The sequence below is a fragment of the Syngnathoides biaculeatus genome, chromosome 5 (assembly GCF_019802595.1).
Source record: "Syngnathoides biaculeatus isolate LvHL_M chromosome 5, ASM1980259v1, whole genome shotgun sequence".
Classification (NCBI taxonomy): domain Eukaryota; kingdom Metazoa; phylum Chordata; class Actinopteri; order Syngnathiformes; family Syngnathidae; genus Syngnathoides; species Syngnathoides biaculeatus.
This window is the reverse complement of record NC_084644.1, coordinates 1,837,018-1,861,550: the sequence shown is the minus strand read 5'-3', so window position 1 is coordinate 1,861,550 and position 24,533 is coordinate 1,837,018. Positions and strand designations below refer to the sequence as shown.

At 45.3% G+C, this 24,533-nt stretch overlaps 2 protein-coding genes across 5 annotated transcripts in view; one reads left to right on the top strand and one right to left on the bottom strand.

The window, feature by feature from the left end:
* The window catches only part of adcy2a (adenylate cyclase 2a), a 47,091-nt gene extending 40,278 nt beyond the window's left edge, over window positions 1-6,813 (top strand). Inside the window, exons 21-25 of one of the 4 annotated variants that reach the window (XM_061819583.1) lie at window positions 618-764; window positions 917-1,027; window positions 1,129-1,243; window positions 2,885-3,009; window positions 5,448-6,813. In XM_061819583.1, the coding sequence (XP_061675567.1) occupies window positions 618-764; window positions 917-1,027; window positions 1,129-1,243; window positions 2,885-3,009; window positions 5,448-5,600 (651 nt within the window). In that variant the 3' untranslated portion in view covers window positions 5,601-6,813. Of the gene's footprint in view, window positions 1-617; window positions 765-916; window positions 1,028-1,128; window positions 1,244-2,884; window positions 3,010-5,447 lie in introns of those variants that run through there. The other 3 variants (XM_061819584.1, XM_061819586.1, XM_061819585.1) reach the window with 3 other exon arrangements.
* A 14-nt stretch (window positions 6,814-6,827) lies between these two features.
* dnah5 (dynein, axonemal, heavy chain 5) overlaps window positions 6,828-24,533 on the bottom strand; it is a 73,562-nt gene continuing 55,856 nt past the window's right edge. Inside the window, exons 77-88 of the mRNA XM_061819587.1 lie at window positions 24,054-24,244; window positions 22,826-22,947; window positions 20,501-20,650; window positions 19,123-19,368; window positions 18,757-18,976; window positions 17,172-17,377; window positions 14,166-14,369; window positions 12,260-12,475; window positions 10,971-11,183; window positions 9,784-9,936; window positions 7,795-8,026; window positions 6,828-7,001 (exon numbers count right to left, since the gene is read on the bottom strand). Coding sequence (XP_061675571.1) covers window positions 6,850-7,001; window positions 7,795-8,026; window positions 9,784-9,936; window positions 10,971-11,183; window positions 12,260-12,475; window positions 14,166-14,369; window positions 17,172-17,377; window positions 18,757-18,976; window positions 19,123-19,368; window positions 20,501-20,650; window positions 22,826-22,947; window positions 24,054-24,244 — 2,305 coding nt within the window. The 3' untranslated portion in view covers window positions 6,828-6,849. The remainder of the gene's footprint in view (window positions 7,002-7,794; window positions 8,027-9,783; window positions 9,937-10,970; window positions 11,184-12,259; window positions 12,476-14,165; window positions 14,370-17,171; window positions 17,378-18,756; window positions 18,977-19,122; window positions 19,369-20,500; window positions 20,651-22,825; window positions 22,948-24,053; window positions 24,245-24,533) is intronic.

Sequence of the window (24,533 nt, the reverse complement as noted above, 5' to 3'; positions counted from 1 at the left end):
ACGGGCCAATTTCGGTTGTCTGTTGGATCCCATTTCATAATTGTGTTACGCAATCAGAAAAATATTTGTGTTGGCTGAGACGGTACTTGCCGCTTCTCAACAACCTTATTGATGAGATGAAAAAAATAGAATGATGCCTCTGTTATAGCAAGAACTGTTGATTTTAAATTCCCAGACTGTATGGCTGACGTAGCCCAGGTCAAACCAGTAAGTATGTGTTGCTTTAGGAAAGGATAATAATGATGTTATTACTTCTGAAGCACGATTTTTTTTAAAGAGCATGTCAAAGTTGTAAAGATAAAAGGAGTACATGGAGAAATCAACAATTCTCTTTTTCTGAAAGGATTAAAATATGAAATTTATACAGGCACACGTTTGACCTGCGTAGTCTCATCTTCAACATCCTGCTGCGCGTGCTTCCCGCTGCGCAAATGATTTTTTAATGTGCTTTTTATCGTAATTCCACTTTTGGCATAATTCGCCGCTTTAATCTCCATAACGGGATTTGTCTTTTTTTAATCTGAAGATTTCAAATCCGCACGCGACTCCCGTTGGATGTCTCGGCTGTGTCGGGTTCCTTCTGCGGCCACGTTTAACTTCTGCTTTTTATCCGGCAGGATCTGTACCACCAGTCTTACGACCTGGTGTGCGTCATGTTCGCCTCCATTCCAGACTTTAAAGAGTTTTACACGGAATCTGACGTCAACAAAGAAGGATTAGAGTGTCTCCGGCTTCTCAACGAGATCATTGCTGATTTTGATGAGGTAAGTGAGGATCAAATGACATCTGCGTGCGTAGTTTTTGTCCGTTTCTATCTTTCGTGTGCGAAAAGGCTACATGAACTAAATTCTCCTCCGTGTACGTGTGACTTTACATATAAGCGGTAGATACAGTATGTTGCGTGTTCTGTGTCCAGCTATTGTCCAAGCCTAAATTCAGCGGTGTGGAAAAGATCAAAACTATTGGAAGCACTTACATGGCCGCTACCGGTCTCAACGCCTCGCCCGGGCCAGAGTACCCGTCACAGGTGAAGATCGGCCCTTTAAAAATCATTTTGGATCCCCGATGATAAAAAAAAAAAAAAAAAAAAAAAACTATTGCGCCGTGTGTTGTGTTCTGTATTCACAGGAACACGACAGGCAGTTCATGCACATCGGGACCATGGTGGAGTTTGCGTTTGCGTTAGTGGGGAAGCTGGATGTTATCAACAGACACTCCTTCAATGACTTCAAACTCAGAGTTGGTGCGTTCCAAAAAAACTGCATCCTGGTTACATGTAACATTTTAATAATAACATGGGATGGATTTGTGATGCACTTGATGTTTACCATCCTTCTGTAGAGAGAAAGCATTCTTAAACTGTAAAAGATTCCCTTTAGAAGTGCGTACTATCGTTGCTGGTTCAAATAAGGGCCGAGTCCGCGTTACCCCACAACGACCCATCCCGAAAACGTCATGCCTGCTGTATTCCGGCGGCAACCCGACAACAGGAGAGCAAAGCAGGCAGGAAGGTCCCAGCTCGCAGCGTGCGGGCAGAGCAAGAGTTCAATACCTTCAACCTGTCGAAAGATCGCCGCATGCGAGGCTCCATTTACTCAGCGGCGTGCGTGCGTGCGTGCGACACTGCATCCCCGCCGTTTGCAGGCTTACAAGGGAGGGCGGTGGAAGTCCCCGCCTGCTGTTTCGACAGGATAAACGAATGTCATTGTGTGCCACGGATCGATTTCCACTCTAAAAATGAACCGCGACCGTTGCGTGCGCCGCATGTTGTACGCAGACCTGTTCAGAACGCGGCTATGTTTAGCCTACAATTGGGCTTTGTTTTATTTTCTCGCAGCTTCTGCTGTCCAGAGATCCTGCAAGGAAAGCTCCCTTTCCACGTGAAATCAATTAAAACAAATGGAAAAAAATATGTTCTTGTTGTGCGCGGATCGTCTTGCGCGCCTCAAACGTCGAATGAGACTCAATAGTTAGATTTTGAGCCCAAGCCAGATGTCGCGTCGTAAAATATGGAACAGAGAATAAAGTAAACACTTTCACGTGCATTATTTGTCCTCTTTGTTTCGGCTGAGCTGTCGGGCGGGCGGCACCACCGATAGCGCTGTAATGCAAACTAATAACAGATGAAGGAAACAACGCGGGCAGAAACCCACACAAGAATTGAATTTTGTGTGAAAAGGGATGTTCTTTATTTATGAGGTGCATGGAAGGTCAAAATCAAACATAACCGGACCACCAAAACGCAATACTGTGTGCCGGTGGCTTTTGGTATTGAAGTCAATGCACATTCGAGTCCTTTCATCCTTAAAAATGAACATAACGACAAAGCATACCGTAATTTCCGCAATATAAGCCGCGACTTTTGTCACACGCTTTTAACCCCGCAGTTTATGCAGTGATGCGGCTAATTTTTTTTTTTTTTAAACGCCCGCCAGGGGCGCTCGAGCAGAAAAGGTAAGAGTGAAACGGGTGTGTCGAGGAAGACGCAAGTTTAATGTAACTTTGCGCTTTGTGCGTGAATAAAATTAGCAAGAACCGACGCTCATGGAAGAAGCTAGAAGAAATGCGTAGGACGCGGCTTTCGAGTTTAAAGCAACCGAGCTGGCTGATGAACGTCGACACGTAAACTTGGCATAAATGAATCGACGGTGAGACGCTGGAGCAATGTAAAAAGCTTTCAGAGGTAGTAAAAGCAGGTGGCCTGAACGTCTTTGTAAATATCTCACGTTTCAACGTGGGCACGTGCGTCTTATAGACAGGTGCGGCTTATGTATGTACAAAATGATTTTTTTCCCTTTAAAAATGTACTGGGTGCGGCTTGTAGTCCAGAAATGACGGTAACGTACGTTTGAATCCAAACGATGATGCGGTGATTGAATCGCAGGTATCAACCACGGTCCGGTGATTGCCGGAGTCATCGGAGCACAAAAGCCGCAGTACGATATCTGGGGCAACACGGTGAACGTAGCCAGCCGGATGGACAGCACCGGCATCCTGGGAAAAATACAGGTAAGCAATCGACATGTTTTCGTCACGCACTTTTACACTGATAAGAGGAAAATGTTACTGCAACTCATGACAAATAACAATAACAAACCAGTTTTGTACTTCCAGAAGCAACTTCCAAATTTTCAATCGTATTTCCTTACTATTCATCGTTTGTCCGTTCCAAAATGTTTGTCACTCGCCGTGTGCCAGCAATAAGAGTTACAATTTTAAACCCCCAAAAGGACGCGTACGGGCAAAAGTATTTCAACGCTAAATGTTGTGTCCCTTTGAAGTAGGCTTCTGCATCAGATCAGCAATAATGCACCATCCATCCGGGGGGGGGACTTCATGTATTGAAACGAAAAACATCCTTAACTCTTATCAGCGCCGCTCTCAAGGGCAAATCCCATCGAGTGCTTCTCTCCTACTGTATTTGCTCAATTCTTTGCTTCCTCCATTTCATTTGTCACCGTTGACATTTCAAATGACACAACAGATGCATCAAAGATAAAACTATTATTCTTGCTAGACAATCTATTTACGGGACCAAGATGTCCCCCCCCCCCCCCGTGTTTTTTTTTTTTTTTTTTTTTGCTCCCTGCCTAAACACTGATAAACTGGGATTCCCCCCCCCTCCCCCCCTCCACCTAAATGACGTAAAGGCTCCCTCCCTCCGTTCATTGCTCAAAAACTTGCATGCTGCACAGCGTAACGGCAGAACCTTTGCACATCAAGCATGCGCGCCACACATTTGCAACGCTACAACAATATTCAGGAGCGTTGGGTCATATTTCATACGCTGTGTAAATGCAGTTCATAAACTCACATTTCTCAGCCCTCCAGGACTTGGTTTATTCACAAGCTCTCGTTTTTTTTTTTTTTTTTTTACAGCAAATGCCAGATATGTGCATAGTTTTGTACAACAAATGTCCAAAAGTTCTTAACCTGCCATCGTATTGTTGTGCGAGTTTTGTTTTTCTTCTCTTGGTGAAATTTGTACATTCACCAGGTTCGGCCCTGCAAACTGCAGCTACAATAATAATTATCCTTCTAATGTAATTATCAGTGTCAGTCCAAACTGATCACTGTTAACATTTTAAAGGCCTTTTTTTTTTGGATTCTGCTCTTTTATTGCTTTTCAATGTTGAAGAGAATCACGTAGTCGAGGTGCCCATCTGAAAACTTCAAAAGGAGAATTGTGTTCCATTAGAGTAGGAGGCACTATTTGACTTGAGGATGCTCGTGGAAAAGTACAGAGCATGTCAGATGACGCTACATTGTATCTTTGTAGACCTAGAGAAAGCCTATGACAGAGTACCAAGAGAGGGTTGGCTGTGGTACAGCATGCGCAAGTCTTGTGTGGTGGAGAAATATGTTAGAATAGTACAGGACATGTACGAGGGCAGCAGAACGGTGGTGAGATGTGCCGTTGGTGTGACAGAGGAATTTAAGGTGGAGGTGGGACTGCATCAAGGTTCCGCGCTGAGCCCCTTCCTGTTCGCGGTAGTAATGGATAGGCTGACAGATGAGATTAGACTGGGTTACCCTTGTACCATGGTGTTCGCAGATGATATTGTGATCTGCGGTGAAAGCAGGGAACAGGCAGAGGAACGGTTAGAAAGATGGAGGTACGCACTGGAAAGGAGAGGAATGAAGCTTAGCCGAAGTAATACAGAATATATGTGCGTGAATGAGAGGGGCGGAGGAGGAAGAGTGAAGCTCCAGGGAGAAGAGATAGCGAGGGTGGACGACTTCAAATACTTGGGGTCAACAAAACCAAGCAATGGCGGCTGTGGTAAGGAAGTGAAGAAAGGGGTCCAAGCGGGGTGGAACAGTTGGCGCAAGGTGGCTGGTGTGTTATGTGAAAGACGAGTCTCCGCTAGGATGAAGGGCAAAGTTTACAAAACCGGCGGTGAGGCCGGCCATGATGGACGGATTAGAGACTGTGGCGCTGAAGAAACAACAGGAAGCGGAACTGGAGGTGGCAGAAATGAAGATGTTGAGGTTCTCGCTCGGAGTGACCAGGTTGGATAGGATTAGAAACGAGCTCATTCGAGGGACAGACAAAGTGGGATGTTTTGGAGACAAGGTTAGAGAGAGAAAACTTTGATGGTTTGGACATGTCCAGAAGCGAGACACTGAGTATATTGGTAGAAGGGTGCTGAGGATGGAGCTGCCAGCCCGACCACATATAATCCATATTTTTGGAACATTTTTTGAATTTTACAACACGGCAAAATGACATTTCTGACATAAATTTGCCAAATTTCAACCAAAGGCTTCGCTAACACCCCGTTAAATAAAGCTAAGCTCCACTTAATCATCTCATGAAAGCCTTGAGATAATCCAGGAACTATCTGGTGAGATTCTTGCAGTTGAGGGAAAGAAAAACACAAAACTGAATGAGATGGTGAGAAAAAGCCATTTTTTTTTTTTAATGATCCCCCCCCAATCTCCAGGTGACGGAGGAGACGAGCCGCATCCTTCTGACGCTGGGCTACATGTGCTCCTGTCGAGGGATCATCAACGTCAAGGGAAAAGGAGAGCTCAAGACTTACTTTGTGCACACGGAAATGACCCGCTCACTGTCTCAAGGGAATATGATGCCGTGAGATTTGAATTGAATTCATTTTGGGGGGGACTGCAGAGCCGACACCGATATCAGGTTCCAGACTTTTCAGTGGTGGTAAAAATGGGGGGGGAAATGCAGTTTTGAGGGAAAAAAAAAAAAAAAAAGTTCTTGTTGCCTTGCCACAGCTGTAGTTTTCATTTGTCACTGATGTAAAGTGTAGCATGTACTGTACAGCCAGTGAGAAATAAAACCATGAAATCTGCCATAATTTGATTGTTGGATTCGGAAAGCCGAAGGGAGCGCGAATCGAGCCAGCCGAGCGTGTTCTGCTTTGGAAACAATCGCAAAAGTACTCCGACTCCATTCTGGCAGGCTTCAAAGAGCTTATTGCTGCGGCTGTTGATCAATCCAACCCCCCCCCCCCCCTCAAAAAAAAAAAAAACAGACTTTATTATTTTGGCTTTACACGTGACAATTTGGATTCAATCTGATGTGTAATGCCAGGTTATGTGGAGACCAGCGAGCGAGACTTGTGTTTTGCGTGGAAAAGAACTTCAGATCAGCGTGACCAATGACAATGACAAGACCTGACGTGCGTTTTAATTGAAAGATGCAGGCCGCGACGACCTTTTATTCAAATCAAGGCTCGGAAACATTACACGGTTTCAGGCGGACACGCATATGCGAATAGAACTACAGCTACTTTTTTAGAATCACGTAGCACTTGAATGTCTGAACGAATGAATTATTTTGTAAACCATCCATCCGTGTAGGGCCATCTCTTCGCGTTTCACCCATCTTGTCAAAATTGGCTATTTGCACAACGTTAGAAAGCAGCTTAATGTCACGCATTAGAAAAAGGAAACATGCGCGTGGCGTCTGCTTGTATCCGTGTACAGGGTAGCTATAGATAAGTGGTGTGTCATGGTGCTTTTATAAGAAAAGAAAATATGACTGGGGGGAAGAGGGGGTGTTTGGATGTTTTCACGATTCAATTGTTATTTTTCTTGAAAAAAAATAATAAAAACTAAAAAAGGTCATTCTATTTCCGTGTATTTTCAGTCCCGGTGTTCTTACTTGAAAGCGGACGAGGTTTAATGTCGCTTCAGCGTGATGTAAGATCAGCTCGTGTTACAAAACAAAACCAAGAATCGTCCGAATGAGCTGATCATCTTTTGAAAATGTGTTTACGCAGATCGCAGTGTTGTGGCACTAATTCTCCTTGGAGCGTTCAAGGCGCTCCGTTGTGCCGCACGTCGAACGAAGTGTTGCCTTTGGTCGCTCGGCGATCATTTGACATCACAGAGGAGCGCCACGCCTCGCAGGATCCAGTGCTCGGGAGAGTGTGAGGTCTTGAGGTCCACCGCTGCGATGTAGTTCATGTCCGTCCTCACTGGCTTTTTGTAGATGGGACAGGAATAAAGGCGGCTGTCCCTGATTCCTGCAACGTTTGAGGCGAAAAAAAAAAAAAAAAAAGACGTAATGCACACGAGATGAGGAACAAACGTGGTTACAAAAAAAAAAAAAAGTAATATCTGGCACTTGATAACCTCTGCCAAAGTGCTTATTTTTTTAATTGACAAAGGGTTTTGATTGGTAGTTTTTAGATTATTGTACTGCCGCTTTCTGTTTTATAATCCAATTATATCAGTCATTCTTGGAATTGATTGTCTTGTTCATTTTTATGACAATCAATAGGCTGCAGGCGAGTGCGTCTTGATGTCATTCAAAGCACCCATCAGCAAAGGTTGTTTATTACTTATTACAATTCAATTCAATTATGATTCCCAACCTTTACTGAGCCAAGGCACTTTTATTACATTTGAAAAATCTCATCGCACGCCACCGGACAAAAATGTCCCAAGAAGTGTTGCAAAAAGAGACAAGACAACAGGACACTTCCTGCCGTCTAATAGACGAGCGTTTGATTGTTCTGTCTCTCTAAATGCCACTTTGAACAAAAATACATTATTTGTTGTAAATAGTATTTTGACCAATTTCCTGCGCAACACCAGAAGAGCTCTCGTGGCATCGCGGTTGGAAAAAAACGGACTTATTATTAGATGATAAACTAAAGTGAGAAGACCATTTTTGATCAGCCGTGTGTCCACGCAGGCAGTCTGCTTCGATGACAAACATAGCAGAGAGTGTTAAAAATAGCGTCCCTGGAATGAGCCGAAGGACAAAAAGGTTTGCATTCACTTTGTGCCTTCAGATAATCTTCAAAATCTCACCATTATTCCCTGCATACATCCGAATTACGGGCATCATCTCAAAAAGGACTTTGGGTTTGGAGTCGACCAGTTTGCAGTTGCGGCGATCCCAGCCGGCCCCCTCCAGATGGAGGCCGCAGACGTAAACTCCCTCGGCGGGCGGCTGCGTGACGTCGTCCTTCATCCACTTGGTCACCTCGTTGCAAAGCACCATGCGATCCAGAGCCCAACCTTTATTGGCCCGGGTGATCTCCTGCGTGAGGCCGCGGAGAAATGTTTTGTTCACAAATGAGCGCAATGTCACAGCTTGAACGGCGGACGTGAAATCTGCGGAGGACAAGGCCATAACGGAGGTCCGGTGAAACCACTGTGGCGCAAAGAAGTACACTCCCGTCACCTAAACTCTTGACGGGATGTCTTGCCAACGGAAGGAAAAATCAGTGAAATATGACTTGAAAAAGAGCAGCATGTAAGCTACGAGAGCGAATTGAGTAAAAGAAACGTGTCAGGTGGATCTTTTCAGTCATTGTTATGGCATAAACATCTTTATCGAGTTTACTGGAAAGAAACGTGAAATAAATCCACACGCCCCTCTGTTCGTTCGAGGCCACTGCATCTATCCTTCCATCCATCATTTTCTCTCGGCTATATCTGAGGTCGAGTCGCGGGGAAGTAGCTTTAGCAGGGATGCCCAGACTTCCCTTTCCCCAGCCACTTCATCCAGTTCTTCCAGGGGGAACCTGAGGACACTCCAAGGCCAAGTGGGAGACGTAGCCTCTCTGGCATGTTCTGGGTCAAACCCCGTGGTCTCCTCCCAATGGAACGTGTCCGGGAGGCATCCAAATCAAAACCCCCAGCCACCTCATCTGGCTCCTCGCAACGGCTCTACTCTAACCCCCTTGCGGATTTTTCACCCTATCTCTAGGGGCGGGTGAGCTCGGACACCCTGTAGAGGAAACTCATTTCGTCCGCTTGTATCCGGGTTCTTGTTCTTTCGGTCAAGACCCACGGCTCGTGATCATAGGTAAAGGTAGGAACATCGATCGCCCGGTAAATTAAGAGCTTTGCCTTTCGCCTTAGCTCCAAGCCACCTTTTTTCCGATGACCCCTCTCAATAAGACTGGTACCAGAGCCCAAGCCGTGTGTGGAGGCAAGCCCGACTATATCTCGTCAGATATTCTCGGCATCCCACACCAGCTCCGGCTCCTTCCCTCCCAGAGAAGTGACATTCCACATCTCTGACGCCACTTTTTGTTGATCGCCAAGGTCTCTGACTTCAGCTACCACCCAGCTCACACTGCACTCGACCCTTAATAGCCCCTCCCACAGGTATCAGAGCCCATCAGAAGTTGAGGCCATTCGTCCAACAAAATCTCACCTGCGGCGTTTCCCATGAAGTATCGCCATTTATGAAACATAATATAATATTGCAACTGCTGTATAAAAACATTTACAGCAGCAAATAAATATTAATAAATCACTCAAACCTTTATTTATATAGCACCTTTTATACTTCAAATCCAACACAAAGTGTGTCAAAAAAACCGACAATAAAAACCCAGACCGAGCAGTCTCTGACAGCCCCACCCCTCCAGGCCCCGCCCCATTAAGGAAGAAATTCAACCATCTTGTGTAAAAGTGGTTGCAGTTGTAAAAGCTGTCCGTAAACATCACATGAACAAGAATCGCCTTCATGAAGGACCGTCAGTTACAGAATCCCAGAGCAGCTTTAGGCTACCAAGCAGGGTCTACCCAGCTGGCCGACAGGAGTCGGGAGCACATGCAGGCGAGAGACTGAGGTCATTAACCTCGCCCGCCGGAGAGCGGCGGCATGAATTGATGCACGCCATGGACCAACGTAGCCTTTAAGCTTTCCGGTGTATTGTGGAAAGTTTTTTGCGTCTTTCTCATTTGTGTCATTTACTCGAGCCACCTGCCTCATAGGGTTAGGACTGTTTCTTTGTACGTGCGGTCTGCAAACCATTTGGTACCGATGCCACGCGTATGTACCTGTTTCATAGCGGTCAGAAAGCCCTGCGGGTTGAAGAAGCCGGTCATCCAGAAGCAGTTTGGTCGTCCCTCAAAGATCCAAGCCTGAAACTGCCGGTTGCGCTCAAGCAACTCGGTAAACCAGAACCCCAGAGTGCTGGAGGCCCACGATTCCTTCAGAAGATGGCAAACACAGCTATAATAGAACAATGTAAATCTTCTGCTGGACAGTTCAGAGAAGTCGAAAGGGAGCCACAGAAAAACACTGCAGTGTCAATCACTGCAGGAGACGATCAAAAAAATTCAGAATTCAACTTAGTGGCATTGAATTAAAAGCCACATGCACTCTTAAAATAAATCAATAAAACTACAGATTTCATTTGCGTCCCCGCCTGGAGGCCTATCAACTCGAAAAAATCTAACTAAATTTAATCTAACCTTCCATGTTGAAGTTTGCAACTTTTCATTTTGTGAACCTCATGGTTGATCGCCGAAACTTATGAGGACAGCTCAGCCAAATCCCAAAATACCAAAACTATCAAACTTGGTCTTCAAGAAAGCAACTACTGCAACTACTCTTTCACAGACTTGTCGGCTCTACATTTTACGGGCGAGCAAGGAAGCTAATCAAACTGACTGAGAAATCATTAGCAAGCGTTGACACGTTGTTGATTTCAAGTTATTTAGCTTCAGTTTTCTGATCAAAAGTTGCTGACGTTGAGATCTAATTGGTTCCTTGAAGTTTGTGCTACTTTAACGATTTGCTTGTACGTGACTTGTCGGCTACGTCCACTCAAAGACTTATATCATGCTTGAAAAATTACATTTTCCGATACCATTTAGTTCTGTCATCCAGACCCAACCCTGGTTTCAGTTCTTGGGATGTGAAGCTGCTTTTTGTGCTCACAAAACCGTACAGATCAGGGGTCGCCAACATTTTGAACCTGAGCGCTATCTCTGGGTACTGATTCATGCGCAAGAATACCAGTTTGATACACACTGAGCACTTGTCAAACACAGCGCTGACCCGCTGAAACAATTTAATCTTACTTCCCAAAAATTTTCCTACTAAGTTGTGCCGTTCAAGTCTGGAACGGTGACATTTTTTTGTCAGTGTTGCGTCTCGACTGCACGATATCGCGTGGCTGCGTCTTTACTCGCAACCGTCAACATCGCATTCTGCATACGATGAATTGTTTTGACCTGACCTTCTTCCAGCGTTCAGGAATCCGTGCGTCGTACATGCAGTCCAGGGCATCTCGCAGGTTCTCGTTCATGACGACGGTACCGTCGATTGCCAACTTGAGATCAGTTAGGGTGTTTCGGACCAGGGCTATGATCCGCTGCATGCGGTCTATCTCCTGACGCAGGAAAATGTTCATCGGCTGGAACGGGCCCATCTTCTGAAGCCGTTCTCTCACCTGGTGAATTTTATTTAGCCAGACAAAAACGAGCAGTGGGATTTATTAAGCATTGGGGCTATATTTATCGATGCTGTGGGGAATTTTTGGGACTGGATATTGAAATCTCAAAATTAGTCATTCCGAGTGTTTAGCCTAATTGAGAATAATCCACATACAGTCGATGGAAATCACAAGCCTGAATGCTAGTTAGCGCGCGCTACACCATCTCGTTGATCCGATTGGTCTGGAACGGGCACGATTTGACTTCACCAAGTTGATTTGCATTTTAATATCCGCTGTAACTGCAGTTTTTACATTAACCGTGTTTAATGTAGTTCCTGTTTCCCCCCGGTTGCAATTCATTTGATTTTTCAAATTTGTACAAATGTATTTATGAATTCTAAACTGGCTTTGTGTAGCATGTACTTCGCGAGCACCTCGAATGCTCGGAAGCTCATTTCTGCTTTTCTGCTTCAAAGAGGAGCACGGTGTCTACATTTATATCCATCCATTGGATAATATGATAGATGCTTATCCTCACAAAGGTTGCGGGAGTGCTGGAACCTGTCCAAGCAAATTTCAGGTGGGAGGTATACCCAGAAGTGGTCGCTGGCCAATTGCAGAGCACATCAAATTTTTCAGTATTTGGTGCATTTGTACTGTTGAACATGAAACTCAAACACGGCCAGAGAAAACTGAGATCAGGATGTGTTTCTATAGTTACTGCTCTAACGGGGAAGATTCCTTAATTTGTCACTTGTATTCATGCCACAGTATTCTTTGAAAATTCTTTGTCGTACTTCTGCAGTGTATCCACGGATCTCGTCTTCCACTGGCCCTCTTCTGGTACCAAAGACAACAAATAGCCTTGAGCTACCATCCCCAATCGCTCTTTCTTTTTGGAGGCCATGTTTTCTGTGCTAGTGTCTTCCACTCGTCTGGCTGAACCGCCCTGCCACTCGGCACCTTACCAGTGCAAGGTGAAGAAAATCACTCCTGACGCTTTGCTCAACTGAAACACTCCGCTCAAGGTTCTACACACGCGGCTAACAACACTCATTCGTACCCGCGCCACCAAAGAGACAAAGGCTTACTTCGAAAGGGACGTAGTCTGCGGGCAGTTTCTCCAGCATGTCGTCAGCCAGCCTGGACACCGCAGCCTCTCTCGTCTCCCCTCCCCCCGATGAGCTATCTTTAGGCTGAATGCTGAGAATCGTGTCCGATACGTCCTTTGCCAATTTACTTTGGTGGGTGATGTCTGCATTCGGGTGCAGACCAAACACCTCTGGAGTGTCGTAGGCTGGAAGACCCTGAAGAAAAACCAAAAAACGTCAACCGTCTGCCCTGATCAGATGCATGTGAATAAATCTGGAAAAACTCGTGCGTCGGCTTATCGCAGCAAGGGGACCTCGGTCGCATTTCCTGATAATTCCCTGACGTCATGATCGGGTGAATAGTTCATACAAATAGTACCATTGATACAGACTGCACGGAACATTTATTTTTGTCCAGCATTCCGAGTATGAATATTTTCCAAAAACAGAGAGGATAACAAAGTGGTTCAGAGAAGTGATGGACGGATCTGCACGCATCCCTTCTGTACAGTCGCACGTGGTCACTGCAGGGTCCGGCGCCCATCCAAGCTGAGCTAGGTGAACACAGCCGGGCTAAAGACGGGACCGGGCACCTCCCAGCTGCAGGGCAATAAGGAATCAGGCGTGTACTGGCTGAGCATGGACATTCGGTCCCCATAAGGTCAATATGTGAGAATTGTGTCAAATTACTGGCGACGGGAGACTTTAAACCTGTTCTTTTTTTTTAACCCCCGTGACGGTGGCCTCTTGGAAAAGTCATTTCAGCCCTCTGTACGTTCCACAAACCGTATATTGAGGACTGACAATAAAATGCTACCTTGGCCGGTTTCGTTAATGAGGAAAAGAATGAAAATGGCTTTCTCGTCAGTCTTTCCAGGAAGCCAACAGAAGCGAGCCGCATGTTTGCATTCATCGTGTTAACATTTTCTCCGGCCCAGTTCCCTTGTGTTCTCTCCTTAATGTGTGCAAAGGTTCTTGCATTCATTTTCAAATATTGCTCCAAGTTTTACCATTTCCTGCATTTTAAGGAACTAAACCTCAAGTGATTTCTAGTCACATTTATTCCTGGAAAAAGTAAAAAAAAAAAAAAAAGAGAACTTTCCCCCCAGGTTTTAATATTGTAATGGGCAGTTTTCCATCCCGTCGCAGTATTTTGTTTGTTTCACGTGCTCGAGGCAAGCCAAATATCCTTCTGTAACAGAGTAAAATTAACGAGCCGCCACAGGAGACCGAGGGTCAAATCCCAAACAAATGAAGGTGGATTCTGAGAAACGGCTTTCACACGACCCTTATTTCAGCTCGGGGTCATTTCTAATTGTCGCGTGGGGGGAGATCGAGGTCATCTCTGTCAAGCAGAAAATTGAATTAAAAAAAAAAAAAAACAAAACAAAACGTGCTTTGAAAATACAAGCATGTACAAAAGACAATCAATCGCTGTGCCTTAAAATATAGTCGCGGGAGCTGCCGACGAGGGAGTTCCGCACATAATTACGTTTTGTCCATTTGTTGTAGTTACTTTATAGCCTCTGTGGGGAATTATGACTTTGCTCTTGTCTTGCGGCATTACTTTAAATACGCAAACGCTTGTGCGACAACATTCTCGTATCCGCGCAAAGTGAAACAGATATGAAATATCTACGCTCAATAGTGCACCTGTTGAGTGGCTTTCCTTCATCCTCGATTAGAGCGCAACGAGCTTCCGCAGCCCGGCAGCCAAAAACATCCATCCGGAATGAAACAAGCACACGAGGTGCCCGCGGCGCTTCGGCACACTCTGACAAGTCACAAATATTTGGTGGGAGAAGGTCCCGTGTTTGTACTGTGTCTGGACACACAACCCTGATGTGCATGAGCCAACGCTCTTGAATATATAACATTTATGAAACAAAGAGTGAAATAAAGTCACCTGGATATATGTAAGGTACTGGTCCACGCTGGAGCATTTTGGGATGTTGTAGCCTTTGTAGAAGTTGAATCCAGGTCCAAACATTTCCTCGCTAAACCACACTTTGGCAAACGTGTTGAGAAGGCGCTTGTCGTAGTCGTCGGTCACGCGGCCTCCGTACTGAATTTCTCCAATCATGTAGCGCACGGTCGTCCACGACACACCCTGCGGAGCATTGACGTGCAAGCGCTTATTTTTCAATAACAGTCGGAAATAAAAAAAGTGACAATTTGTTGCCAGATGCGTTGACCGCTTCTACAAATAAATGTATATGCTTCTCTTCAGCTATCAGGAGGGGGAAAAAAAAAAAAGTCACTGGAAGCATCTATAAATCATCTATAATCATCATTTGTAAACTGCAGAAGCTCATTTGAACGTAATTTGGTGTGTTTTCTGCAAAGGAACACCAAACTCAAGACGAAATTATGAAAATGTTCAACAATTAAGAGCTGGAAAAGATTTGGAAAAGTGATTGGAACGGACAAGACCAACCAGATGTTTTTTGTTTTTTTTTTGTTATGTTTTTTTTAACCTATTTATGATACCATAATACAATATGTACAGGCCTCACAATATAATTGATGGGCCAGTGGTAGCTTGTTTGTGAGGACTCGAGTTTTGGAACCGTACGGTTCGGAATCATCTCGATTCACCAACTTTGTTGGAAACAAACGAGGAATTTGTCTCCGGTAGTTTTCTCTAGTACGACACGCACGACGACAACTGATAGGCAGTAAATTGAGGCCTAAAGAGATTGCGGTAACAGTAATGCAGCAATAAAACCTTCTGGTAATCTTTTTATTTTTATTTTTTGACAATTGCACAAAGGATGCGGAATCCTCCAGCCTTTAGAGCGGTTAGAGTGTTCAATAGAGTAATAGTCCAGTGCAGTAACCATTGTGCAAAGGCCGCCAGGACTTCAAGGAAAATATACTGTATATGCGGTTTAACGCGATTATTTGTGCAATGTTGATTGCGCAAGTGTTGCAGATATTCCTCAAGCGATTTGTGCAAGTAGACCAGATGTTACTCAAGTGCGAGAGGCGACGGTCGTATTGGTGCAACAACAACAACTGTGAAAATGCTCCACTGTGGTGACACAATTAATAATTGGCCAGGCAGAATGTGACCAAAAAAAAAAAATATGCCAGAACGTTACAGTTGAATTTGAAGTTAGCTGTTTCAGGCGTGACATTCCATGTCCCCAGAGCTAGTTTCTGTAGCCGGGGATGGGCTCGCCAAAGTCCCCGCCGCCCAGCTCACCTTGCAGCCGACCCCTCTCACAGGCGGTGAGCCCATGGGAAGGGGGACCCATGTTACCCTTGCGGAGGTTGTCCAGGCTCTCCCCGAGAGCTCGGTTATCTGGGAGGAGCTCAGCGTCAAGCCGCATTGAGAGGAGCCAGATGAGGTGGCTGGGCCATCTGATTCAGATGCCTCCCAGGTGAGGTGTTCCGGGCGCGTCCCACCGGAAAAGAGACCGCGAGGACGACCCAGGACACGCTGGAGAGACTACGTCTCTCGGCTGGTTTGGGAACGCCTCGGGATCCTTCCGGAAGAGCTGGAAGAAGTGGCTTGGGAATGGGAAGTCCGGGTATCCCTGCTGAAAGCTGAGTCCCCTGCGACCCGACCCGGAAAAGTGGTCGATAACGGGTGGACGGATGCATGTTTCAGGAGTTAATTGTGAGGTGGAAGAGACCATTGGAATCCCTGCAAGTCTTGGTTTGCGTTGCGGGGTAGTGCCGACCCGAGGGAAGGAGTTGGTGGCCAGGATGGGGGAGGGTCTGGGAGTGCCACTGTTGACAAAAATGTAAACAAACAACTATTTGTGCTTCTGCTTCCTGACGAGTCTACATGTGCCCTTGAGCAAGGCAGCGACTCTCTCACTCTGGCATCTCCTCTTGCTGAATTTGGTTTTCCGAATTACAACAAAAAGATATACAGTCCGTGTAAATTGACTTGAAGGATTCTAATTATCACAATGAAATCAGTTCAATTATGATTATTTACGATAATACAGTATATGACTGTGTTGTTGAGCTTGACCTGGATGGGGAAAAAAAACGTTTCCCTTACCAACCATGTTCCTCTCTATCCAGCACTTTTACGCTGTACCTTTAAATCTGGCATGAGAGCACTTTCAATTCTATTCAATTCGATTAAGATTATTATTATTTTTTTTTTTTGTTTTGTTTTGTTTTGCAAAGGTCAACGTCGGGTGGCTCGTGGGTGAGTTATTCATTGTCGGGGCCGGAGGCTGTGAGGCTGTGTGGCTTGAGGCGCCGAACAGCCGCAGGGACAAAGGTTGCATTCTCCCGTAGAGTCCCGCGGCACAAGCAATCGATGTCCGCCGTGTCCGTGACGGACCGCGCCGTGCATCTTTGCATTATCTCCTCCTCTTCCCTCTCGAAGTGCAAAGTGAAGAGGCTCCATTATTCGTTCAGTTGATGCGATGATGGGGTTTTTGATTATCCTCTTCATCATAATAGAGACAAAAAAGCCATTGGCCTTAGGCTCGCGTGGTGCATTTATGGAGCGACGAGCGCTTCCACGGCTGTGCAGCTTCGCCACCTTGCAATGAGTTTTGGAAAAGGAGCCGAAGCAGGTCCCCCAGAATCCTCAGAATAAACTTGGGTTCCACTGTCTTTCTTATCAAGTAAAAATGTAACTCAAAGTCGGCGAGGGGGAAAAGATTCTGGGCTGTTGGCGCGCCGAGCGATGTTCACAGGAGCCGTGGTCTTGTCTCGCCAAGTTGTCCGTCTACCACTGCTTATTCATTTTTTCTTTTCGCCCATCTGACCTCTTTAACTTTCTCTGCGGTACGATGACAAACGATTGCAATTTACAGACGACGTACCCAGGGATTAATTGTAGAGAAGAGAAGAGAGCGGGGGTTTTTTTTTTTTTTTTTTGGAAGTAGTAAATCTCTGCTCTTGTAAATATTGTTCCTAACGGTCGCAGTTTTCTTACCTTTTTGACGTCCACGTCATCGAGGTGGTTTTGAACAAACTGCACAGTGGCGTTAAAGTCTGCCTGGTTAAACTCGTAGGGAATGTTCCATCCCAGAGGGCCAAACTTTCGTCTTTCCTGCACCGTGCTGTGGAGGAATGCAACGCCGTACAAAATTGGCTTCCACTGGGCCATGCTGCTGACATCCAAAAGGTCCTGGTTAATGCCTGGTGAGGGCAAAAGATAAATGTGTGAGCTCCGGGTATAAAATTGGAGGAACGCCACGAGGCCTTTCAGGCGGAGAAAGCTTATGTCGCGGACCCAGCCAGCGATTTCAAGGGATATCATAGATTGTGGAATGATTTGAGAGAGTGGGTCGTCATAAAAGTCTCTGGAAAATAAAAGTGCTTTATTATTTAGTCCGCTAGTTATCAGAAAGTCACAAAATCTGAATTGCTTTGTAGGCATATGGCAAAATATGTAGTTCAACAGATTGTACATGTCATCCAGAATTGAAATGACGCGCTGAAGCAAAGGTAAGCAAGACCTGAATGAGCGTCAACGCCCCAACTTTCAATCGTCCCTTGGGTGCCTCGTGAATTCCTTCCAGCATGAGAAAGTCAGAGACAGCTGGTTTATACATATTAATTATTATGTTCTCCTTCTCCAGACAACTCAATCACACCTTTTCTTTTAAATTTTCAAGATCCTTGCATGCCATTGGTGTTCGGGGATGTGGCGGAGTGAATTTCTCTGCACATTTTCGCTCCAATTTCTTGTGATGACACATTCACAGAACTTCAATGGAAAAGCGTTTAAAATGGCCTTCCCCTTTCAGACGTCGAGACAAATATGTCAGGCACCTGCGATGATGACCTACAGATTGATCTGTTTAATTGAATTTCTTCCTTCCGCATTTGCGCTCGGCAACTATTTCTGATTTGAAGCAGAGAATTGATTTATGTCAAGTGCGTGTCAATTGTTGGTCCGAGCCCAGACATATTTCTGCTGCCTGGATTTGTAAATTGTGACTCTCAGTTCCTTCAAAGTTAACACGATCAGAGCTCGTCATGTCCTCTTTGATCGTTGTAAGCCAAGGTAAAACTGTTACTTGAACGGTAGTTTAGTGGCGTAGACGGCCATCTTCAAAACTCATCTAACCTTCACGGTTACTGTTTACAAAAAGAAGCATTTATTGAACATTGAAGAGCTGGTTCATCAGTGCATGAGCGCGCCGGCTGCCACGATGACAGTTTGAATACAGTCCAGTTGTTCCTTCTTGCCAGCTCAGATGAGGGTTTGGGTTGCATCTCAATTGGCAACCAGATTGTATAATTTTAATATGGATCTCTCAAGACCTCTCGCAGAAAGACATTTGGGACTTCCAACATTGTGGAAACACTTTGGGGATGGATCTTTTCCATTCCTGCAGGACTGTCTGTCCCCGTGCACAATACAAGGTCTACAACAGTATGCTTGGATGAGTTAGGTGTTGGATTTTGTTCCCATTAGTCTCATTTCCACGCGTTACGATGAGTCTGTCCACACACAGGTTTTAACGAGTCGCGTTCGTATAATGTTTCTGAAACAAACCACACTAGTGTACCTCCATAGGTCCTTTTAAGTCCCGCCTTCAAGCCCTGCGGTGGCTCATTTGTGAACTTGATGGACATTTGGAGGAGGGTGATGGGAAAGTGCCTGTGGACCTCAGTGGTCATCCACAGGCGGAAACTGTCATGGACAAATTCCGCCTCTGTTATTATGTCCATTAGCTCGTCCATGAAGTCCAGACCCAGGTGGCAGTTCTGAAGTAAGGCCCAGCCACCCTGAAAACAAGGAATATCAAGCAACATGTAACCAGGAATCCAACAGACGTGATTTGAAATGGTATCACTGAGTGGTATCATTGAGTTTAAAGGTGAAAACCATTTTTGAGCAGACGCTCAAGTTCTACATCTTATCACACACTCACATTAGCCATGTTCTGCTGCAGAAGTTTACGGGCATGGACCTCTTGTCCTTGTCCCATGGAGACATATCGCGTCTCAATCTTCAGCCGTTTTCCCAAAGCGATGATGGAGTCCGTCGGGTCGGATCCCATCGACAAGAAACAGATCAGAGGAGTTCGCGAGTCCGATTCCACCCAAGTCTTTTCCAAGTCGAGAACGGCCCCTTCGGCGTACTTCTCCCCCATCGCAGACATTATGTATTTACGGGCCTGCAGGAGAGAATCAGAGTGACGCGAGAGAACTGAAACAATGACACGTTCGGGGGGGGAAAAAACCAGACCGCAATGTTTTACTTTCTTCAAGCCTGATCACTGAATGAAAGGTTCAAGGTCTTCCTTTACTTCCTTTTCAGTCAGTCAAGAGTAAACCTTGCTTTTCAGAGTTCAGACATAAGCACCCATACCTTCTGTTTGTCACTGCAACAACAACAAAAATCTGGCTTAAAAGCATCGTGCAACAAAACAATCTATTAGGAGAAAAGTAAATGTCCATTAGCCGCTGCAGCTACTCAGGCTCAGAAAGCCTCTGAAAGACAAATGGTCCATCTGTCCTCATTTATTGAAAAGCTTAGACCAGGGGAGATATTCATGTAAATTATGAGATTTTTAGATGCATCTAAAAAAAAACCCACACACACACACATTTTAATTTATTGTTCAGCGACGGGCAGTGTTTTCACTTGAGCATCTGCCATTACTTTGTTGTCTTTTTATCACAGAAAGCTGGCCGTCTCTCAGGGCTGGACTGACAAGGAAATGCGACGAAAATTGCCCCTTAGACCAGCAGTCCTCTGGGGCCGAAAGCGTTGGCGAACACTGACAGCAAGTTGTAGCGCTCCGGCTACACAAAGTGCCTTCAGCCAGGACGGTGGGGGCGACATTTCCGTGAAAGGAATGTCGCCCCCACCTTGTATCATACGTTGTGGTAGGGGGGTGATAACTCTTCCGGTCATTCTCAAAGCATGTGCTATCAACACTGGAAAAAAAACCAAAGCCCCAAAGATAGTTTGACCTGCGCAAGGTTGTGCCCAGTTTTCTCGTTTTGAACGTACAAGCATCCTTATTTTCATTTTCATGACATCCACGAACATAAACTGCGTCGAGACTTTGCAAACCACCAGCTTTGGCTCGGAAATCGAAGGCTTGCGTCGTATCTACCCATTGTTCATCTCTACGGTTAATGGTTCATATCGATAATGTTGTTTTTTTCTTTCAATTTTTGTAAGAGAGCAGCCCAGAATTTAGACAGTCCGGGACATTCGACTATCATCAATCCAGACAGCGGGCTGAACCAATAAGGCCATTGTACGAAAGCAACCATCGCGACTGTGTCATTTCTAACCTGTGCAATGGTTCGGTCGGGACACCAGCAGCGAATAAGAAGCAGGCGCCTAAAACAGTCGAGTGTCTGATCGTAGGAGTTTGGGATCTTTTCCTCCTCTGGCGCTTCCTTATCAAACCACAATTTCCACTGCTTCTCATTGCGACTTATCTGCGAACAAAGCCTTTAAAGTTAGACACGTGAAGAATAGCAATCATTTGATCTCAAATCTTAAGCCGAGCATCAGAAAGACATTTTAGCGTTGTGGTTGCGTAATATTAGCATAAACAGCAAAGACAAGAGCGATCTTAAGTTTCTATTAAATGATATAATATGTATTCCATGTGCACACCTCAAAACATGTCACTAATTGTCCAAATTGCCCTAATGTGTTTTGGGAACATGATGAACCTTTCTGTCCCAATCTTCAAAATGTTTTTGCTACAAGTTAGCTTCTATTTTCCAATCATGCAGTGGGGGGGGGGTGGGGGGGGAGAATCCCCCGTTTGAATATATAGCACTTGTGGGATTTTTGTACTACGGTACCTTGACTTATGAGTTGAATTCGTTCCGTGACTAAGCTCAAAGTGCAATTTACTTGTACATCTTCTTTTTTTTTTTTTTTTTAAGATTCCAATTCAGAAAACTTTGTTTTCCCAAGTCAAACAAATTGAAATGCCATTTAATCGGTTCCAGGCCATCCGGCCCATTCAGATTGGCCGTTTACCACCCGGTGAGTTCAGTGAAATGAGGCCCGATTGAGATAGTTTGTTAAATCTGATCTTTTTATCTAGTTGTTCACATTAGATAAACAAACGCGACGACACACTTTTGGCGGTTTCTGATATGGGCCAAGATGGGGAGCCGGATGTGAGCAACGGTTGGCGCACATGTCACTTGCGCTGTCTTGAAAATAAATACCCAGAACCGCCTCTGCATCACACGCATGCGCACGAAACCCGACGTCACATTGCGCGTGCGCACAAAAACACGAGCCGCAGTCTGTTCGTGGAAGTAAATATGGACGTAAGTGTCATGATGGGTTTGTCCGGCAAGACCGAAATTTACCAGATTGCGGCTTGGGCGGATGTTTGTGAATTCGGTCCTTGTGAGTCCAGGTGTCGCGTTACACGGCAAATATGAAGATGTGACGATGGAGAGCATTTCCCACAAAGCACTATTTATTATTCCATGTAAACATCCCGAGTTCCCGCGAAGTTCTACAAAGGACTGCGTATGCATCTACCTTGTGATGTCAACAAGTCTGGGACAGTAATTTCTCTTTTGGATGCTCACAGGAAACACATTCAAAGGGGAAATCAAGCTCGAGCAGGAAACCGGACCTTGGATTTATTGGACATTTCCTATTTTACTTTGAGTAAAATAGAAACAGCCAGCAATGGATTTATGGGTCAAAGATCATCACTTTATGTTTTCCCGGCTGTGGGGAACGAAACTAACTGTATATTTCATTTTTTTTTTTTTTTTGCAAGGTCTGGCTTGCGAGATCAAATTTGCCTTTTCAAACAGGACAGCTGAGGACTCAAAGTGTGAATTCAAGTCACGTTTTACAGTCGCTCTCGTGTGTTTGTAAATGTTGAGTTTGGCGACTGGCGTCAGTCAGTGCTCGGGATTGTTCTCTTGTTCTTTCTTTCGCTGTCTCCTTCCCCTTTCTCTCTTTTTAGGGAAAGAGCAGACAGCACAATCTTGAAAGTAAGGAGTACACACATCCGTGTGTGTGTGTGTGTGTGTGTGTGTATTTTAGCAGACATTAAAAAAAAAAAAAGTAATTGAAGTTTCTTCCACCTAAGCTAATTTTACAGAGCACTGACTTTCTCACTCCATAAGGGCGCTTCCTTACCTGGCTGTCAGTCACCCCGTTTTTTTTTATTTGTTTTGCATTTGTGAACATTACCCAATGCGTGAGTGAGTGCGAAAGTGACATTGACGTGCTCCCAAGGGGCAAAATAACATCCATCCGTCCATTTTCTTTGCCGCTTATCCTCGCGAGGGTCGCGGGGAGTGCTGGAGCCTATCCCTGCTATCAACGACCAGGAGGCGGTGCACACCCTGAGCTGGTTGCCAGCCAATCGCACAGTCGTACTCACAATCACACTTGGGGGCAAATTGAGAGTGTCCAATTAATGTTGCATGTTTTTGGGATGTGGGAGGAAACCGGAGTGCCCGGAGAAAACCCACGCAGGCACGGGGAGGGGAGAACATGCAAACTCCACACAGGCGGGGCCGGGATTGAATTGAATTGAATGCTTTGCCAGCTGAGCCACCGTGCCGCCGCAAAATGACATCTTTAACAAATGTCCATCAGGACCCAGGAAGGTGTGTTACCTGCTCCAGCACATCAGAGAACTCCCAGAGTTTTCCGAGTGCTACAAGATTGAGCCAAGTCATGTCGAGTATCCATTTTGCTGCTTTTGCCGGGCACGCCTTCAGGTCCAGGGATGCGCCTCCTGGATGTGACACAAAGAAACAAAAATGGATTCCAACGTCATAGATTCATTTGAAATCTTGGCTTGTTTCCGGTCCAAATGAGCAACCAAAAACCTGTTGGAGCTGACCAGTGGGAATTGCGCCTCGATTTGACTAAACATCACAATGCTTGACACTGTTTTTTTTTTTGTTGTTGTTTTTTTTTTTTGTCACTCCACTGTTTTCTCTAACGAGACAAAGTGGATCAAATTATAGCTTATTGTAGAAATGAATTCATACTGAGCCGCCATTGAGCAGGTCTTAGATGGTGGGTGGATCTGCAGGCGTGTGGCCGGCCGTGTAAGCTTTTAAGTAGTTTTTTGTTTTTCTTTCCTGCGCCGAGGAGCGGGCGGGTTTGGCGCCAATGTTTTAAATCTCTCTAGACAGCCACTAAATGTGTCATATACATCAAAATAACGTAATTATAATTTCAGTTTAAGGAGCCTCGTGGCTCTTTTCACAGTTGCCTCTGTCACCTGTTGCAAAGTGTCACCATGGAGACGGGTTCGCGCCAGGGCCAGAATCTATATTTCGGCTGCAAGGCCACGTCAAATGCAACTCCCAGCAATTATTTTGCGGAACTAAATATGATTTCAGTCGAACCCATATTACAGTACAAGTAAAAAGTGTGTGTAGGTATCACAGAGTCCTTGAAAAACAGCACCCCTCGGTTGTTGTCACGTAGGAAAGAAATGTGCAGTTCGGACCAGTCGATCGCGAGGCAGTTTTGGTCGATTGTGTGATGGCGTCGGTTGGTGTGGTCGATACGTCGAGCGCACGCACATAAAGGCGCGTTCTAGCAAGCTGTCCTCCTATTTACGGCGATGCCCCGCCCGCCCCACGCCGCCGGTCGATCGTGAGAAGCTGGCTGCTTGAAAAGTAGATCTTGGGGTAAAAAAAAAAAAGTCCGGCCATCCCCTGTTTTACGCCATAACGTTCAGTGTTATTCTTTCAAATTGTGGGAGACCTCCACGTGTGTTTGAGGATTTTCTGACATTTTCTGCCAATCTGATTAGCACCCATCTGGCTTCAAAACAGCAATCCGAGGCTTTCAAAACATACCTGGGCTTTCAAGTGTTTTGCTCACCTTTAACGAGCGTGAGAAACTCCTCGTGCTTGACTTTGCCGCACTGCATGTCGATCTTGAGCGTCAAGAGCAGAGTAAAGAGAAACTTGTGCTTTTCGTACAAGCCTCGGGCCGCGTACGTGTACACCTCGAAGGTCATGAACTCGATGATGTTGGCGATACGCTTGCTGGTGATGGGACTTTTCAGGGACCTGTTTCCACAAAAATACTGCACATTAGCATACAATGAAGGTGATGTTATTAGAATATTCGATATGACCATCTTGACAAAGTGCTAAACAAACTCCACACCCACAATATAGTATTAACTTGAAAATCCATGATGGGCCAGTTCACTCTTCGTTTCACAGATGTTTAGTGTATGTGATTATTGTGCGGAATAATCATGGTGAAATGAATAATAATTGGGAAAAAAAAAAAAAAAAAAAGGTAATGATGTTTTTGACACCTGATAAAGACCCGCGTACCCGAAGGAGCAAA